Source organism: Mustela lutreola, chromosome 8, assembly GCF_030435805.1.
Source record: "Mustela lutreola isolate mMusLut2 chromosome 8, mMusLut2.pri, whole genome shotgun sequence".
Lineage (NCBI taxonomy): Eukaryota > Metazoa > Chordata > Mammalia > Carnivora > Mustelidae > Mustela > Mustela lutreola.
This window is the reverse complement of record NC_081297.1, coordinates 78,383,598-78,402,643: the sequence shown is the minus strand read 5'-3', so window position 1 is coordinate 78,402,643 and position 19,046 is coordinate 78,383,598. Positions and strand designations below refer to the sequence as shown.

Below are 19,046 nucleotides of genomic sequence, written 5' to 3'. Positions count from 1 at the left end.
TGGATATAGTATTCTTGGCTGCATGTTTTTCTCGTTTAGTGCTCTGAAAATATCATGCCAGCTCTTTCTGGCCTGCCAGGTCTCTGTGGATAAGTCAGTTGCCAATCTAATATTTTTACCATTGTATGTTACAGACTTCTTTTCCCGGGCTGCTTTCAGGATTTTCTCTTTGTCACTGAGACTTGTAAATTTTACTATTAGGTGACGGGGTGTGGGCCTATTCTTATTGATTTTGAGGGGCGTTCTCTGAACCTCCTGAATTTTGATGCTCGTTCCCTTTGCCATATTGAGGAAATTCTCCCCAATAATTCTCTCCAGTATACCTTCTGCTCCCCTCTCTCTTTCTTCTTCTTCTGGATTCCCAATTATTCTAATGTTGTTTCGTCTTATGGTGTCACTTATCTCTCAAATTCTCCCCTCGTGGTCCAGTAGCTGTTTGTCCCTCTTTTGCTCAGCTTCTTTATTCTCTGTCATTTGGTCTTCTATATCACTAATTCTTTCTTCTGCCTCATTTACCCTAGCAGTGTGAGCCTCCATTTTTGATTCCACCTCATTAATAGCTTTTTTGATTTCAACTTGGTTAGTTTTAGTTCTTTTACTTCTCCAGAAAGGGCTTTTATATCTCTCGAGAGGGTTTCTCTAATATCTTCCATGCCATTTTCGAGCCCGGCTAGAACCTTGAGAATTGTCATTCTGAACTCTTGATCTGACATATTACCAATGTCTGTATTGATTAGGTCCCTAGCCTTCGGTACTGCCTCTTGTTCTTTTTTTGTGTGTTGAATTTTTCCGTCTTGTCATTTTGTCCAGATAAGAGTATATGAAGGAGCAAGTAAAATACTAAAAGGGTGGCAACAACCCCAGGAAAATATGCTTTAACCAAATTAGAAGAGATCCCAAATGGTGAGGGGGGAGAAAGGGGATAAAAAGAGGTTCAAAAAGGAAGAAAGAGAAAAAAAAAAGAATAAAGAAAAAAATGGAAAAGAAAAGAATTAAAAAAAGAAAACAAATAAGAAAAATATAAAAAAGAAAAAATATATGTATTAGATAAACTAGTTAAAAAATGTTAAAAAAAAAAAAGGTAAAAGTTAAAAAAAAAATTTTACCAGAAGGCGAGAAAAAAAACAAAAAATGAAAAAGAAAAGAATTAAATTAACTGCAAGACTAAAAAAATCACAGGGAAAAAGCCATGAGCTCCGTGCTTTGCTTTCTCCTCCTCTGGAATTCTGCTGCTCTCCTTGGTATTGAAACCGCACTCTTTGGTAGGTGAACTTGGTCTCGGCTGAATTTCTTGTTGATCTTCTGGGGGAGGGGCCTGTTGTAGTGATTCTCAAGTGTCTTTGCCCCAGGCGGAATTGCACCACCCTTACCAGGGGCCGGGCTGAGTAATCTGCTCGGGTTTGCTTTCAGGAGCTTTTGTTCCCTGAGCGCTTTCCATAGAGTTCCGGAGGATGGGAATACAAATGGCGGCCTCCTGGTCTCCGGCCCGGAGGAGCCGAGAGCCCAGGGCCCCACTCCTCAGTGCGCCCTCAGAGAACAGCACCCAGTTACTCCCGTCTGCCTGACCTCCGGCCGCGCTCCGAGCTCACCGAGCCTGCGACCGGTTCAAGGTAACACCGAGCTGTAGTCTTACTGTCAGCTCTGTCTCTGTAGCCGGCTTTCCTGTTCCAATACCCGCAAGCTCTGCGACACTCAGACACCCCCGATTCTTCTGTGACCCTGCGGGACCTGAGGCCACGCTGACCCCGTGTGGGCTTTGCCCCGGGTAGCCTCTGGAGCGATGTCCCTCAGCGGAACAGACTTTTAAAAGTCCTGATTTTGTGCTCTGTTGCTCCTCCGCTAGCCGGGAGCTGGCCCCTTCTACCGGGGTCTATCTTCCCGTCGCTTTGGATTCACTTCTCCGCCGGTCCTACCTTTCAGAAAGTGGTTGTTTTTCTGTTTCCAGAATTGCTGTTCTTCTTCTCTTCGATCTGCCGATGGATTTTCAGGTGTTTGCAATCTTTAGATAAGCTATCTAGCTGATCTCCGGCTAGCTGAAGTAGTCTCAGCCTGCTACTTCTCCGCCATCTTGACTCCTCCCCCTAAGCTGTTTTATTTTTAAAATAATGGGAAATGAATACACGCCACTCAGAATAATTTGGAAATTGATACATTTTATTTCAATCCTTAGGCAGCAAATTTGTGTTTTCTGTGTTGCAAAAAAAAACAAAACAAAACAAAACAAAAAAAACACTTGTTTAAGAAATTTTTAAAATTTTATTTTATTTAAGATCAGTTAATTAACATATAGTGTATTAGTTTCAGAGGTAGATTTCAGTGATTCATCAGTTGCATATAACACCCAGTGCTCTAGAAGTAATGTCACTCTTTTTTTTTAAATTTTAATTAATTTATTTATTTTCAGCATAACAGTATTCATTACTTTTTCACCACACCCAGTGCTCCATGCAATCCGTGCCCTCTATAATACCCACCACCTGGTACCCCAACCTCCCACCCCCCAACCACTTCAAACCCCTCAGATTGTTTTTCATAGTCCATAGTCTCTCATGATTCACCTCCCCTTCCAATTTACCACAACTCCCTTCTCCTCTCTAACTCCCCATGTCTTCCATGCTATTTGTTATGCTCCCCAAATAAGTGAAACCATATGATAATTGACTCTCTCTGCTTGCTTATTTCACTCAGCATAATCTCTTCCAGTCCTGTCCATGTTGCTACAAAAGTTGGGTATTCATCCTTTCTGATGGAGGCATAATACTCCATAGTGTATATGGACCACATTTTCCTTATCCATTCATCCGTTGAAGGGCATCTTGGTTCTTTCCATAGTTTGGCGACTGTGGCCATTGCTGCTATAAACATTGGGGTACAGATGGCCCTTCTTTTCACGACATCTGTATCTTTGGGGTAAATACCCAGGAGTGCAATTGCAGCGTCATAGGGAAGATCTATTTTTAATTTCTTGAGAAATCTCCACACTGTTCTCCAAAGAGGCTGCACCAACTTGCATTCCCACCAACACTGTAAGAGGGTTCCCCTTTCTCCACATCCCCTCCAACACATGTTATTTCCTGTCTTGTTAATTTTGGCCATTCTAACTGGTATAAGGTGATATCTCAATGTGGTTTTAATTTGAATCTCCCTGAGGGCTAGTGATGATGAACATGTTTTCATGTGTCTGATAGCCATTTGTATGTCTTGATTGGAGAAGTGTCTGTTCATATCTTCTGGCCATTTTGTGATATGATTGCCTATTTTGTGTGTGTTGAGTTTGAGGAGTTCATTATAGATCCTGGATATCAACCTTTTGTTTGTACTGTCATTTGCAAATATCTTCTCCCATTCCGTGGGTTGCCTCTTTCTTTTGTTGACTGTTTCCTTGGCTGTGCAGAACCTTTTGATTTTGATGAAGTCCCAAAAGTTTATTTTCGCTTTTGTTTCCTTTGCCTTTGGAGACGTATCTTGAAAGAAGTTGCTGTGGCTGATATCGAAGAGGTTACTGTCTATGTTCTCCTCTAGGATTCTGATGGATTCCTGTCTCACGTTGAGGTCTTTTATCCATTTTGAGTTTATCTTTGTGTACGGTGTAAGAGAATGGTTGAGTTTCATTCTTCTACATATAGCTGTCCAGTTTTCCCAGCACCATTTATTGAGACTGTCTTTTTTCCATTGTATATTTTATCCTGTTTTGTCGACGATTAATTGACCATAGAGTTGAGGGTCCATATCTGGGCTCTCTACTCTGTTCCACTGGTCTATGCGTCTGTTTTTATGCCAGTACCAAGCTGTCTTGGTGATCACAGCTTTGTTATAAAGCTTGAAATCAGGTAACGTGATGCCCCCAGTTTTATATTTGTTTTTCAACATTTCCTTAGCGATTCGGGGTCTCTTCTGATTCCATATCAATTTTTGGATTATTTGCTCCAGCTCTTTGAAGAATACCGGTGGAATTTTGATCGAAATGGCATTAAAAGTATAGATTGCTCTAGGCAGTATAGACATTTTAACAATGTTTATTCTTCCGATCCAAGAGCATGGAATGGTCTTCCATCTTTTTGTGTCTTCTTCAGTTTCTTTCATGAGTGTTCTGTAGTTCTTCAAGGACAGATCCTTTACCTCTTTGGTTAGGTTTATTCCCAGGTATCTTATGGTTCTTGGTGCTATAGTAAATGGAATAGATTCTCTAATTTCCCTTTCTGTATTTTCATTGTTAGTGTATAAGTAAGCCACTGATTTCTGTACATTGACTTTGTATCCTGCCATGTTGCTGAATTGCTGTATGAGTTCTAGTAGTTTGGGGGTGGAGTCTTTTTTAAAAATTTTATTTTATTTTTTTAGTGTTCCAAGTTTCATTGTTTAGGTACCACACTTAGTGCTCCATGTAATACATGCCTTCCTTAATACCTCCACCAGACTCACACATCCCCTCATCTGCTTCGCTCCAAAATCAGTTTGTTTCTCAGAGTCCACAGTCTCTCATGGTTCATCTCCCCCTCCGATTTCCCCCAATTCACTTTTCCTTTCCTTCTGTGAATGTCCCCCATGTTATTTCTTATGCTCCACAAGTAAGTGAAACCATATAATAATTGACTCTCTCTACTTGACTTATTTCACTCAGTAGAATCTCCTCTAGTCCTGTCCATGTTGATAGAAAAATTGGGTATTCATCCTTTCTGATGGAGGCATAATACTCCATGGTATATATCGACCATATCTTCTTTATTCATTTGTCTGTTGAAGGGCATCTTGGCTCTTTCCACAGTTTGATGACTGTAGCCATTGCTGCTACAAACATTGAGGTATAGATGGCCCTTCTTTTTACTACATCCATATCTTTGGGGTAAATACCCAGTAGTGCAATTGCAGGGTCATAGGTAACTCTATTTTTAATTTCTTGAGGAGTCTCCACATTGTTTTCCAAAGTGACTGCACCAACTTGCATTCACACCAACAGTGTAAGAGGTTTCCCCTTTCTCTACATCCTCTCCAACACTTGTTGTTTCTTGACTTGTTAGTTTTGGCCTTTCTAACTGGTATAAGGTGGTATCTCATTGTGTTTTTTATTTGAATTTCTCTGATGGCTAATGATGATGAACATCTTTTCATGTGTCTGTTAGCCATTTGAATGTTTTCTTTGGAGAAGTGTCTGTTTATGTCTTCTGCCCATATTTGACAATATCCGGTTTTGGGGGGTTGAGTTTGAGGAATTCTTTATAGATCTTGGATATCAGCCCTTTGTCTCTAGTGTCATTTGTGAATACCTTCTCCCATTCCTTGGGTTGCCTCTTTGATAAAAAGCTTCTGCATAGCAAAGGAAACAATCAACAACAACAACAAAATCCACTTGTTTTAAAAGTGGATTTGAAATTTATGATTTGATCATCTCAGACTCAAAATACCAGAGGCACAATTCCTGATGTTTTTAAGTGCCATGGGTGATGAGGCATGGATCATTTTCTAGATCACCTGTCTAGAGAATATACCTGAGTGTATTTTGAGTCCATTGGATGTTAATTGTTGACATGGGATAAATGGTTCAAAGAATGAATAAAGCATCAGGTTTGTTGCTTCTGAAGTTAAATTTCCCTCGAGTCGAATCAAGCCATGAGATGATCTATGGAGTTACACTCAAGTATTTCAGTGGCCACTGCTCTGGCTAAATATGTTCATGGTCAGCTTGGCAAGCAAGCAAAGCCAATGATTGACCCTTTCTGGCTTCAGCATGTCATAAAACCATTTTATTGGACTAAGAATTGGCTTCTTTTAAAGAAATATTTGCAAATAATAAAATTGTTGACAGGATGTTTAGAAATAAAGTTTGATTAAATATGAGAGAGTCTGTCTGTGAATCAGGCATAAAATGTAGGGATGCTGCCACTGATGGAAGTGTTTCCCAAGTTGGTTTCTGCTGTGACAAGCAAATTGTGTGTCATGCAGGTGGTTTCTGTCACTTGTTTTTCTGCTGCTCCTAGTGAGGCTACTCATTGTTTCTCTTAGCTAACCGTCCATCTTTACTTTAGGGCATGAATACAGAGAGGTGAGGAAGAGAGGCACAAAGTGGAGACATGACTATCCTCAAACATCTGTCTTTCATTGAGCTCATCATACTGTATTCATTTACTCATGCAACAATCATCTGATAGGCATCTAAGACCCTGTAAAGACCAGAAGATGAATAAAAGCCAAGCCATTTGCTACTTTTGCTTCCTCCTATCGCCTTTGGGCCACTTGCCTGCTCCTTTTGATAGTTCATTGGATATAATGTACCTTACTGATCATTTTAATACTTGGCGGTGGTAGAGGTTGCAGCAGTTGAATAAATTGTGCCGTTTGTAAAAAATTTCTTTACAGTTAATCCAAACTCTCAGTAATGAGTAAATCTAGTTTAGGCTTTAAACAAGAGCTTATGAAGAGGTATGTAGAAATCTCTTGAAGTTAAAGGTAAAAACCTTGGTTTCAGTAACTGTATTATGAAGATACAACATGAACACCTGCCTTGTGAACATACACAACCCTCACATTCCCAAATAAGAAGCAAACTAATTTTCCTTACATTAATTGTTTTCTAAGTATGAGTGATAGTGCTGAGGAGAGAATAAAATGAGTTAGATGTTGGGAGGAGCCACTGGAAGTCTCTGTGTCATTTCCCTAAATGTCTATATATACTATTTGCAGACCTGATTCAAGGAAATCATCTGATACTTTAAGAAACTGCTTTTATTTAACCCAAAGCAACAGAAACATAAGAGTTTTTAGGTGGAAAGATATTTGAGGCCATTTCATTCAACTTTTCACTTTAGAGTTGGAGGCAGAGGCATAGAGAGTTTTCCTTCCCCCACCCTCACCCAGGCCCCCACCCCCAGGGGATCTCAAAGTCACAATCAGTGGTGGAGCCAGGCAGAGATCAAGATCTGATTCATCCCTGTCTCGTACATACAGAGTTCCACCTCTTTGATTCACTTGGATGCAGTGTGCATTGTTTTTCTTATTTTTGTTTTATAGGATTATTCTACGGAGAGACTGAAGAAAACAAATGAAATATTGAAAGGCATCAAACTTCTAAAGTTGTATGCCTGGGAACACATCTTTTGCAAAAGTGTAGAAGAAACAAGAATGAAAGAACTATCCAGTCTCAAAACCTTTGCACTTTATACATCACTCTCTAGTAAGTTGCCCTTGCTCTAAGGACCACCAAAAAACATGTGGCCTATTTACTTTAGGTTATGACCCCTGAAACATTCTACTCATCTGAGGAAATCCATTCATTCTCTACTTATGTGCTGCCCAATAGCCATTAGCCATCTGAGCCTATTTAAATTTAAAAAACAGGGTTAGCATAGGCTTAGTCAGGTTGACCTAAATTTGTTTTCTTTGAGGATGTGTGCTTTTGTCATGTTACTTTGCATCTGAAATCCTTTGTTTCTTCGTCTGTAAATTGGGGATGGTGATGAGCGTAGTACCTGTGATTGAAACCATAGTATTAGTTACCATTGGGACGAATAGTGGGTTTTCAGTAACAGTTTCGTTTACTTAAGTTGATTGGACTGTATTGCTATTGACCTTCTTTTTTTTTTTTTTCTTTTTAAGATTTTATTTATTTCTTTGACAGACAGAGATCACAAGTAGGCAGAGAGGCAGGAAGAGAGAGAGGAGGAAGCAGGCTCCCCCTTGAGCAGAGAGTCTGATGTGGGGCTTGATCCCAGGACCCTGGGATCATGACCTGAGCCCAAGGCAGAGGCTTTAACCCACTGAGAAACCCAGGCTATTGACCTTCTTATCCCCCAAAAGCCTCAAAAATTATCTGCAATTGTCTTACCTGTTTATCTGGGAGCTTATGATATTATATTTTCTTGAAGATTATACTTAAAATGCTATTATTGAAAATTGAGAAGAAGAAATGTCAGCACTTCTGAGTGAAAGAAGTCAAGTTATATTCACATAAAATCCTCTTTTCCAATACATTTTCAAGAACTTTTAAATATGGAGCACTCTTATCTTCAACTCTAATTTTTATAGAGCAGCTGTTAACAAAATTATTGTTATTCCCCCATAGTGACACGGAGTACTCTCAAGAAAAATTAAGCTTATGTTAGTACAATTCTTACAAACTTGGCCAAACTACTCCCACCAACATTTGATCTGGTTTGTATGTCAGTTTTGTTTATCTCTATTGTTCCCAAGGCTTCAAACAAATTAAAATGCTGGAAGTTAATATATTATTTCCTCTTGAATTCTAAACTACTTTAATTCTTAGAGATTATAAATACTTCTTGTGTGAAATAGATTTAGAGAAAATATTTGGTTTGTATAGCTCATTTATTCTAGCCCTAATGCCTGATGAATTAGAAATGAAATGGGAAGGAGATTTCTCTTCCAGCTCTGCACCACTGCTAATATGACATCAAAATGCTAGAAGATGGAAGGATTGATATCCACTTGTTTATATAACAGTACTCTAATCTGGTGACCCTGGCAGGGGAATGTATATTTCTCTCTGCAGTGGACTGAAATACTCATGGAAAGGATGGATGAAGCCAGAAAAAATAACAATAAAAAAAAGTTGAGATACTAAGCCAATTTTTGCCCTAAGTGGCTTTACACATATAATCCCATTTAATCCTCCCAGCATCCCAATGATTTAGATTCTACTATTAATTTCATTTTAGATATTAAAAGATTGAGGTGGAGAGAGCTTAAGTAACTTGATTCTCATTTAAATCATCAACCTACTAAATGGCACGGGTGGGTTGTTAATCCAGTTTGTCTGTCTCCAGACATGAAATTTGGATGGGTTTTTGAAAGTCAGATACAAAAGAAGGGAGGACAGAGGATAACAGGAAAGAAAAACAAGAAATAATGAAAGTAAAAATACAGAGTCAGATGCTTATGATAGGCAGTGGGAATTCTTGAGCCAATGGTATAAAATTCCCAGTTGGACCATTTGTAAGATTTATGATATGGTTATGTACAGCGTTCTTGGTGATTAAGAGCTTGAACTGTGGGAGTTGCGTAGAACTGGCTATAAATCCCAACTCTGCCACTTTTTGGCAGTGCGGCCTTGACCAAATTACTTATATCCTCCAAGCGCCAATTTCTTCATCTGTAACATGAGGTGATTTCTATCATGTAGGACTGTAGTAAAGATTAAAATAATGAATGATACAAATGTTGATTTGGGTTGTTGATTCTATTCCAGGCATGACATCAAATGCTTCATAGTCATTATGTCATATAAAGCATCTGGTAAATGGTCTAGTGCTTACTAACCTCCAACCATCACTTTCCTCATCTAAAAATTGGTGTAATAATAATAAATCATTATCACAGATATATTGTGAGAATCAAATGAGGCAGTGAATTTTATAAATAGGGGCACCTGGGTTGCTCAGTTGGTTAAGCACCTGACTCTTGTTCTCAGCTCAGGTCTTGATCTCAGGGTCATGAGTTCAAGCACTGCATTGGGCTCCATGCCCAAACATGGAGCCCACTTAAAACACAAATACACACACACACACACACACACACACACATTTTGTAAATAGGATTTGTAGAGCACCACAAGAAAATAAAAAATAATTAAAGGAAAAAGTCAGTTGTATAACAGAGTGCTTATTATTGAGTCTTAGAGGGCAAGCTGACCTAAAATGATATCCTGCCTCAACAACTTGTCAGCTCTACAATCTTGGTTAGTATTGGGGGCAGTCTCAGTTTTCTCATCAGGAAGCTGGGAAATATTAAGAGCATCTTCAGAAATTAAATAAAATTATGTGTGTCAACTGTCTAGAAAAGTACCTGAAACATAAAAGTGCTCAGTCAGTGGTATCTGGAAATATTGAAAAGCAAAGAAACAGGACACTTACTAGTAGAACTGAAGATTCATCTCTGCTTTTATGAATCCGTATTCTTGCCATTTGAGATAATATCTGGGGGGAAGAGAAATTTTATTAATTTCCTACTTTCCATTGCCAAATGGTTGTATACTATTTATAGATTTAATCCATTGGTAAAAGGCAAAAAACCAGTACTATATTTTTTTGTCTTTGCTTTGATAGAGTCTTATATGGGGAAGTGAAAAGAACATACAGCTTTAAAAAAAAAAAAAAAAAACAACCCAACATATTTATTTATTTATTTGATGGAGAAACAGAGAGAGGGAGAGAGAGCACGAGCAGGGGGAGGGGCAGAGGGAGAGAGAAGCAGACTCCCCACTGAGCAAACAGCCTGATGTGGGGCTTGATCCCAGGATCCTAGGATCATGACCTAAGCTCAGGGCAGACACAACGACTGAGCCACCCAGTTACCCCAAGAGCAAAGAGCTTTGAGACCAGAAAGGTCTAGGTTTAAATCCAAGCTGTATGACCTCCTAGTTTGGAATCTTGCAAGCTGCTTGCTCATTATTGTGTAGGGCAGTTAAGGTTATTAAATGTGAGAATGTGGTTGAGTGGGTAGCTCAGTTGGTTAAGCAACTGCCTTCAGCTCAGGTCATGATCCTGGAGTCCCAGGATGGAGTCCCGAATCGGGTTCTCTGCTCAGTGGGAGTCTGCTTCTCCCTCTGACCCACTCCCCTCTCATTCTCTCTCTCTGTCTCTGTCTCTCTCTCCTCTCTCTCAAATAAATAAATAATATTTTAAAAAAATATATGAGAATGTATGTAAAGCTCTCTTATCACACCTCAGTGCTTGTGACATGTTAGTTCAGAGCAAGGTGGTGCCAAGCGGTCTGAGAGGCCTGACTGCATTGGTTTGTATCCCAGCTGTGTGACCTGAAGATTCATCTTTGTAATGGTATAGGAACAGTACCTGCTACATTTACCTGGTGCAGATTGCTGTAGAAATGGTTTCCATACAAATAGCAGTTGTTTTTGTTCTTCCTCATCAAGGGGAAATTACTCATTCAAAGACGTGGACTATAAAATGAATGATAAATAATGATGAGGGGAAATGAAAAAATGGACTTGAAGAACAGGATGACAATAGCCACAGAAAGAAGATGGAGGTAGAAACATAACTCCTCATCTGTGCTGTTAGGAAACTCAGGGCGGTGTTTGGATTCCCAGTCTTGTACAAGAATTTGGATTTGATAACCAAGCCATGTATGGATCCACAAAAGCACGATCTGATTTTGTGTACAGTGATGAGGGTAATTCACGAGAGTGGGTCATGAGGACTGACGTTGGTTTTTGGATGAACTCTCTCCTGCATGTCAAGGAAAGCGGGTTCTAGCTTTCACTATGTCACCAATTCATGTACTCTTTTACTGCTCAGTTCCTAGAACTCTGTGGTTTATGAAAAATATAACTACAAGTCATCAACTTGGCTTTTTAATTTTCCTACAACCTCTAAATGTTAGTATTTTAGCCTAAAAGATGAATTTTCCTTGTTTCAATTATACATATCATCTCATCAAATATGAGTGCAGTATGTTCCTAAAGAGACATTCAGACAAGCAGAGGGCTCAGGAGATGGAGGGGTTTTGCTAAACAAAAGGTCTATAACTGGAAATAAATGTCACTTTTGGAAGTCAAATTCTTGTTTTTATGCACCATAATAACTCAGTTTTCATATATTTAAGTTAGCTTAGTGGACCAAGTGAAATATAAGCTGGAAGGCACTCTCAGGAAGGCACATTTGAATGGATTCTAATTATTTGTATCATTAAAGGAGTATTTCATCTGAATTTTGTAGTTTGTAACAGTTCATAAAAAATAATTTTTCTGTAAGATAGAGTATTTTCTGGGGTACCTAGGTGGCTCAGTCAGTGAAGCGTCTTCCTTCAGCTCAGGCCTGAATCGAGCCCCAAATTGGTCTCCCTTCACAGTGGGGAGTCTGCTTCTCCCTCTGCCCTTCACCCCCCTCATGCTCGTGCTCTCTCTCAAGTAAATAAATAAAATATTTTTTTAAAAACCCTGTTAAAAAAGAGAAGTATTTTTTGATTCAGACTAATGTGGGGAACTCCTATGACTTTAAACAAGGAAATACCAACAGGGCACTGTTTGTGGACACTGTACAAAATGTTATTTAATGCACTTGGTCCTCTCTGTCTTTAAGGAAAGTTAAAGTAATAATAGATGATTAATTAAAGTTACTGAAAACATTTCACAGTTCAATGAACCTAACATATTTTATTTCTTTCCACAGTCTTCATGAATGCAGCAATTCCCATAGCAGCTGTTCTTGCCGTAAGAAACTTTCTCTTGCTTTTAGAAATGGAACTAAGTCAGTGTTTAGAAATGATTTATGAGCAAGAATGTACGGGTGGTGATATATGTTATTTCACCTCTGCTAGTTTTCTCTTGCAGTCCCATTGTAATAATTCTAATCCAGGGTTTCTCCACGGTGACACTGTAAGCCTTTTTGGCCCAGATAATTTTGTGTTGGTAGGTTCTCTCTTCTGCATGAGGACGCGTAGCAGCATCCCTGGCTATTGGATGCTGTTAGCGTTCCCCAGACATTGCCAAGTGTGCCCTGGGGAGCAAAATGAATAGTAGTTGGGAACTAACTGTTGTAATCTTCATGATCTGGTTCCCAGACATTCTTACATCAAGAGAGTGCTAGTTCAACAACCAGAAAAGTACATTACATTTCAAACTAAAATGACAAACTGGAATTACATTTAGTACGTGTGCATGGAACACGATTGTTGGCACATTTAGTAAAGATCCATAACGGGGACCCTAAAACAACGGAACATCTTCTTTTTCTCTTAGAAAATTTAGTATTGGTTGGATAGAACCTAATTGGTTGTTAAGAACTCTAGGTTCACCTCACAGTTATCCCTCTACTAAGTAATCTGATAGAAGACCATTTCCGAATCTGTAAACAGATTCTACTCGGCCCTTCTTACAAGTTCACTGCTAGGATGATACGTAAGCCATTAAAGACTATCAATAACAAATCTTTTTGTTAGGGAGTAATTTGGGTGAAGTAATTGTTTTCAGAGTTAGGATGGATGTATTGGCGTAGCAAAATAGGTTAGGTTTGTAAAATTGAATGTAAGTGTTTGTGAAACTTTCTCCAGCTTGCTCTAAAGAACTTCTCTCTTTGCGCAGACATTCGTGACCCATGCGTATGCTAGTGGGAACAATCTAAAACCTGCAGAGGCCTTTGCTTCCCTGTCCCTCTTTCATATCCTGGTCACCCCGTTGTTCCTGCTCTCCACAGTGGTCAGATTTGCAGTCAAAGCCATCATAAGGTATGCCCTGGAATGTCTGGAATTCTTTGCTTGATTATAGAAATTATTTATGCTTGTGGTAGTCAGTTTGAGAAGGTATTAAAAAAAACACACTTTCAAATCAGTCCAGAGATAACCATTGTTAAAATTTGAATAGGCTTCTTTTCAGTCTTCTACAATTATTTTTAAATGAAAATAATCATTATTCTGAAATAAAAATTTTGAGTTTCTGTAGCTTTTGACTCCTTATTTCACGTATTGTTTTTACTTTTTCCCCCTCTTTAAGATCAGGATGTTTATTGGATATGCAATAGTCCATTGTTTGAAAGTACTGTACTCTAATGATTACCTCCTCACTGGGCACTTAGAGTGTTTCTATTTTCTACCTATAAATAACATTGAGATCAACATCTTTTTATATTTTTAAACTTTTCTCTGATTATTTTCTTAGGACTGATTTTTGGAAGTAGGGATACTAGTTCTAACAGTTTCCACATTTTAAAAAATTTATTGATTTTTAGATTTTAACTCCAGTATATTTAACACTCAGTGTTATATTAGTTTCAGGTGTATAATACAGTGATTCAATTTGATTCAATTCCGTACATTACTCCGTGCTCATTAAGATAAGGGTACTCTTTTTTTTTTTTTTTAAAGATTTTCTTTATTTATTTGACAGACAGAGGTCACAAGTAGGCAGAGAGGCAGGCAGAGAGAGAGGTAGGGAAGCAGACTCCCTGCTGATCAGAGAGCCAGATGTGGGGCTCGATCCCAGGACCCTGGGATCATGACCTGGGCCGAAGGAGAGGCTTTAACCCACTGAGCCACCCAGGTGCCCCAAGATAAGGGTACGCTTAACCGCCTTCACCTATCTCACCCACCTCCCTTCAGTAACTATCAGTTTGTTCTCTAGAAGTAAGAGTGTTTCTTGGTTTGCCTCTTTTTCCCCCCTTTGTTTATCTGTTTTGTTTCTTAAATTCCACATGTGAGTGAAGCTATATGGTATTTATCTATTTCTGACAGATTTATTTCACTTAGCATTGTACTTTCTAGCTGCAACCGTGTTGTTGCAGATGGCGAGATTTCATTCTTTTCTATGGCTCAGTAGTATTCTAGTGTGTGTGTGTGTGTGTGTGTGTGTATAAGCACTTATATATATCTCTATAACCTTACCTTCTGTATTAATTCATCTGTTGATGGATACTTGGTTGGTTTCCATCATTCGGCTGTTGTAAATAACGCTGCAGTAAACATAGGAGCATATATATCCTTTCGATATCTTAGTGTTTTTGCATTCTTTGGGTAAATACCCAGTAGTGGAATTACTGGATTGTAGGGTAGTTCTATTTTTAATTTTTTGAGGAAACTCCATACTGTCTTCCACACAGGCTGCACCAGTTTGCAGTCCCACCAACAGTGCATGAGGCTTCCCTTTTCTCCAAATCCTTGCCAATACTTGTTGTTTCTTGTGTTTTTGATTTTAGGCATTCTGACAGGTGTGAGGTGGTACTGCATTGTAGTTTTAATTTGCATTTCCTTGATGATGAATGATGTTGCGCATCTTTTCATGTATCTGTTTGGCCATCTGTAGCTTTTCTTTGGTGAAATGTCTATTCATGTCTTCTGCCCATTTATTATTTAGATTTTTTGTGGGTTTTTTGGTTTGTTTGTTTGTTTGTTTTGTTTGTTTGTTTTTTAGTGTGTGTGTGTGTGTGTGTGTGCGCGCTCAATTGTATGAATGGTATGAATTTTTAAGGTTCTTTTTTTTTTTTAAAGATTGTATTTATTTATTTGACAGAGAGATAGCACAAGCGGGCAGAGCGGCAGGCAGAGGGAAAGGAAGAAGTAGTCTTTCCACTGAGCAGGGAGCACAATGTGGGGCTCAGTCCCAGGACCCTGGGATCATGACCTGAGCCAAAGGCAGACACTTAATGGACTGAGCCACCCAGGCACCCCCATTTTTAAGGTTCTTAATGAACCTGTGGTTCATTAAGGTTCTTATTGCTATGTTGCTTTTAAAGAGTGGTAGGTCAAACATTATACACATATTTGAAATTTTTTTAAAGGTTTTATTTATTTGGGATAGAGAGAGAAAGTGAGTAGGAGGGAGAGGGAGAGAGAATCTGAAGCAGACTCTTCACTGAATGCACAGCCCTGTGTGGGGCTCCATCCCATGATGGCCTGATCACAACCTGAACCGAAACTAAGAGTTGGACACTTAACTGACTGAGCCACCCAGGCTCCCCAATTTTTAAGATTTTCTTAATGAAAATGGCCATAATATTTTCCAGTACAACTGTATCAGTTTATCTTTGCAGCTATAGTGATGGACAATGTTCCCATCAACATATATTTACTGTTTTAATTTTAGTTTAACCAGGAAAAAATTTAAGTAAGACTCATGGTTTCTGCCAATGGAAATACTTTGCAAAACCCCTCCACATTTTGCTTATTTTAAATATGCTTCTCTAGTTTTTTAACCAGTGTATACTTTGTCTCAGACTTACAGTTTCCTACAATGCACAACAATAAAAATAGATGTGATAGGATAATGACCATTTCCTACCATTTTTCTTGTGTTATAATAAAGAAGTGTGCTACCAATATTTATTGTGCTATATTATATAATGCTGTTTGTGTCACAGTCTACTGTGTCTGATACTTTATTATGAACAGGGAAGTCTTCAAGTAGATTTCGCTTATGGTATAAGATCTGATAAACATAAAACCTCAGCATGTTTCATAAACAGTCATAATGCTTGGCCTTTGAAAAAAATGTCAAGATGTTATAATACTAAGGAAAATTGGAAAATGGAGGCCTTAAATACATGGAGCTTGGTGTTGCCACCGATAACAATGTTGAATATTTTCTTATAAGGGCTTTTTTTTTTTAATTAATTTTTTTTCTTGTGAGGTCTTTTAGGAGGAGTTAATTTTCCCAATGGCTATGTATTACGAAGAACACTAGTATTTGACATTTAAAATACCAGAGTCTTCAGTTTGGGACAGTTTTCTATATTGGTTTAACAATGGCTCAATCCCCAAAACTGGAAGATGCATGTCCATTATCTTATTATAAACTGAAATTCTGTTTGGTTCTAATAATATCACAGAATGGTTTTAGTCCTGTTCTGTAGGTTATGTTGTAGATAACCAATTCTGGAGCTGTTGGAGTTTAAGGATTAGACCCTCTGGCCTCGTCTGACTTTTCTTACCATTCTGCCTCTTAAAAGAATTGTACGGAACATGGACTGATTTTTGTAGCGCCACTTCCAAATTAGGCAGTGCTCTGGAAGGGAAGCTACTTCAAACAATAAAATTGATGAATGGCCAAAGTCTGCTATTTTGGTCCTTAGTTTCATTTTCTCCATTTAATAGCTGTCCCTTTCATGGTTTCATTTTTAATTGGAATTTGATTTTGTATCTCAAGTGGGGATAAGAAACAGTTGATAAGTTCTACCTAACTTCTCTGAAGTCAGGGGGTTACCAAACATCAAAAGGGATTAAAGAGTTTATTTGGAAGAAAAAAATAAAAACCACCAAGAAAACCTAGGAGTGCTCTTCCACCTCCGTAGTATACAATCCTGCTGCAGTAAATGCTGGTGAAGTTGAGAGTGGATAATGTTCACTGTATATTTCTGCATAGCACTCTTTTTTCTTTATGGCCCAGGGAAAGGCACTTGCCAGTTTGATAAAGACCAGTCTGTTTTCAGGGCTCAGCTCCAGATTTCCCAAACCATAGGCTGAATAGAATCAGCTTATAAAAACTTGCTTCTTTAAAATGAGTCTCAGTGGTAGATTTGTGGGTCCTACAGAGATGACCAGTCAGCAGAGGAGCCAGGCCTTTTCCCCACTGTGTGCTGGTTCTGGGAACCCAAATGAGCTTTTTCCCAGTATTGACTGGTTTGGCATTTTCTTCTGTGCCTGGGAACCCGTGATCAGTCTTTGATGCCAGTTGGCCCACAACAAGCTGAACAGCCTGTTTATAATTGGAGACTTTGGTGAGCTGATTTTGAAACCTCTTCTTCAGGACCGTGGAAGTGATAAGTTCTTTGCTTCACTCTTAAATGCATCAGAGATTTGGTGGGTTAGAAGGGGGTGCAGCATACTCCCAAACTTGCATTACACATGCCTGTAAGAGACTTACAAACCTCTCTAAGGAGGAAAATTCCATGCCAGTAAAATTCTTTCCTATGTGAAAATTCTATACTTTCTTTTTAAAATGTTTAGTTTGTTAGCCAAAATGGTCTTCGTGGTGCTCAGTGGGTGGGACCCCATGTATATATAATAAAAAATGGAAGAAAGAGGCAGATATGATTTAGGTTGCAACCCTACACCCCACACCATTTGAGTTTTCTGGACGTTTTATATCATAATCCAGTCTACATTTGCAAAACAGAGTCACGGAATGGGGAGAAGTAGGAAAAATCACTATTATCTAAAGTACTAAAATACTGAGTAAGAGTGATTTTCCAGGATGTTTGCTTCACTTTTCCACTTTGCTTTATTTCTAAGAAAACAATATGTGTTTTTGCTTTTCCGGAGGAGAATGTAAGTTGATATGTTGTATCTTTTATAAATAATTTCAGTGAAGGTTTCTGGTATTTGATGTATAATGCATTATCTATGTCCAAAGATGTTATCTGCCAAGAGTAAAATGTGTAAAAACCAGTCCCTTTCTTTGTTAAAAAATAACTTCATATCCTTTCTCTCATATACCTCCCAAAGGACTGTATGCTTGGCTGGTCCAGGAGAATTACCTTTGATCAAATAAATTGTTACTGATATTACAGAGTATGCATACTTCCACCTGGTCCCTGTTTGCAAAAAAATGTTATAGTTCTTACAAGAAAAGCACACAATTGTCAGCAACAGTCACTTATTCCTAATTAATATAATAGCACCTGTCCAAGGTACTCAAGCTTTAGCTAAACACCCAAAGTGAAACTTGAAAAGTGAAAAAATAACATATGTAGCTATATGAAGACTGATATGAATTATCCAAACACTTGGGAGATTAGTAAAACACTAACCTAGGAAGATGGTGGAGGCACGATAGAAAATTGGTTGGTATCAAATGCATCTGCTGTCAAATCCTAGTACAGCCCTAGAGTACTCATTGTCCAACCTCCAGCATGTCATTTTGTGTTTCTATAGCTCAGCACCTTACTTACTAAGTGAGTACTGCAGTAGCACCTGCTTATGGCAATTGAAACAATTAAATGAGACAGTATATAAACAGTGCCTGACTCATTGCCTAAATATTTTAGATACTTTACCGATTTCAATTTTGCTAATTTACTCCCATTTTATTAATCTCCATCTGTGCTTCAGAGACACATCTTCTGTGGGTCTACATGCACTTGTTAATACTTCGAGTTCATTACAAGGTATTAGAAATTGCAAAGATGAAAGGTAGAGTGAAATCTACGGGGAACCTACAGTCTAGATGGAGAGACCAGGAGGGGAAACATAATACATCATAAATACGATATGGTGTATTATGCTATTTACAGAGCTCTATGTAGAATACCATGGCCCGTTATTTGAGTGTCACTGAAGTTTATTGAGTGAGAAAGTAGACAGTCAAGGGAAAATTGAAAAGAGTTACTGTGGCTTCTTCATAAGATCTTAAAGAATAGGTAGGACTCAGTCAGTTGAAGAAAAAGGGAAAACACTTTCTTTTTTTTTTTTTTTTTTTACTTTTTTATTTTTTATTATTTTTTATTTTATTTTATTTTATTTTTTTAATTTTTTATTTTTTATAAACATATATTTTTATCCCCAGGGGTACAGGTCTGTGAATCACCAGGTTTACACACTTCACAGCACTCACCAAATCACATACCCTCCCCAATGTCCATAATCCCACC

At 38.4% G+C, this 19,046-nt stretch overlaps 1 protein-coding gene across 12 annotated transcripts in view; it reads left to right on the top strand.

The window, feature by feature from the left end:
• Positions 1 to 19,046, top strand: part of ABCC9 (ATP binding cassette subfamily C member 9) — a 158,150-nt gene that overhangs the window by 41,651 nt on the left and 97,453 nt on the right. For all 12 annotated transcript variants that reach the window (XM_059185727.1, XM_059185722.1, XM_059185716.1 and 9 more), the window contains 3 exons: positions 7,006 to 7,168; positions 12,141 to 12,181; positions 13,052 to 13,194. In XM_059185727.1, coding sequence (XP_059041710.1) covers positions 7,006 to 7,168; positions 12,141 to 12,181; positions 13,052 to 13,194 — 347 coding nt within the window. The remainder of the gene's footprint in view (positions 1 to 7,005; positions 7,169 to 12,140; positions 12,182 to 13,051; positions 13,195 to 19,046) is intronic.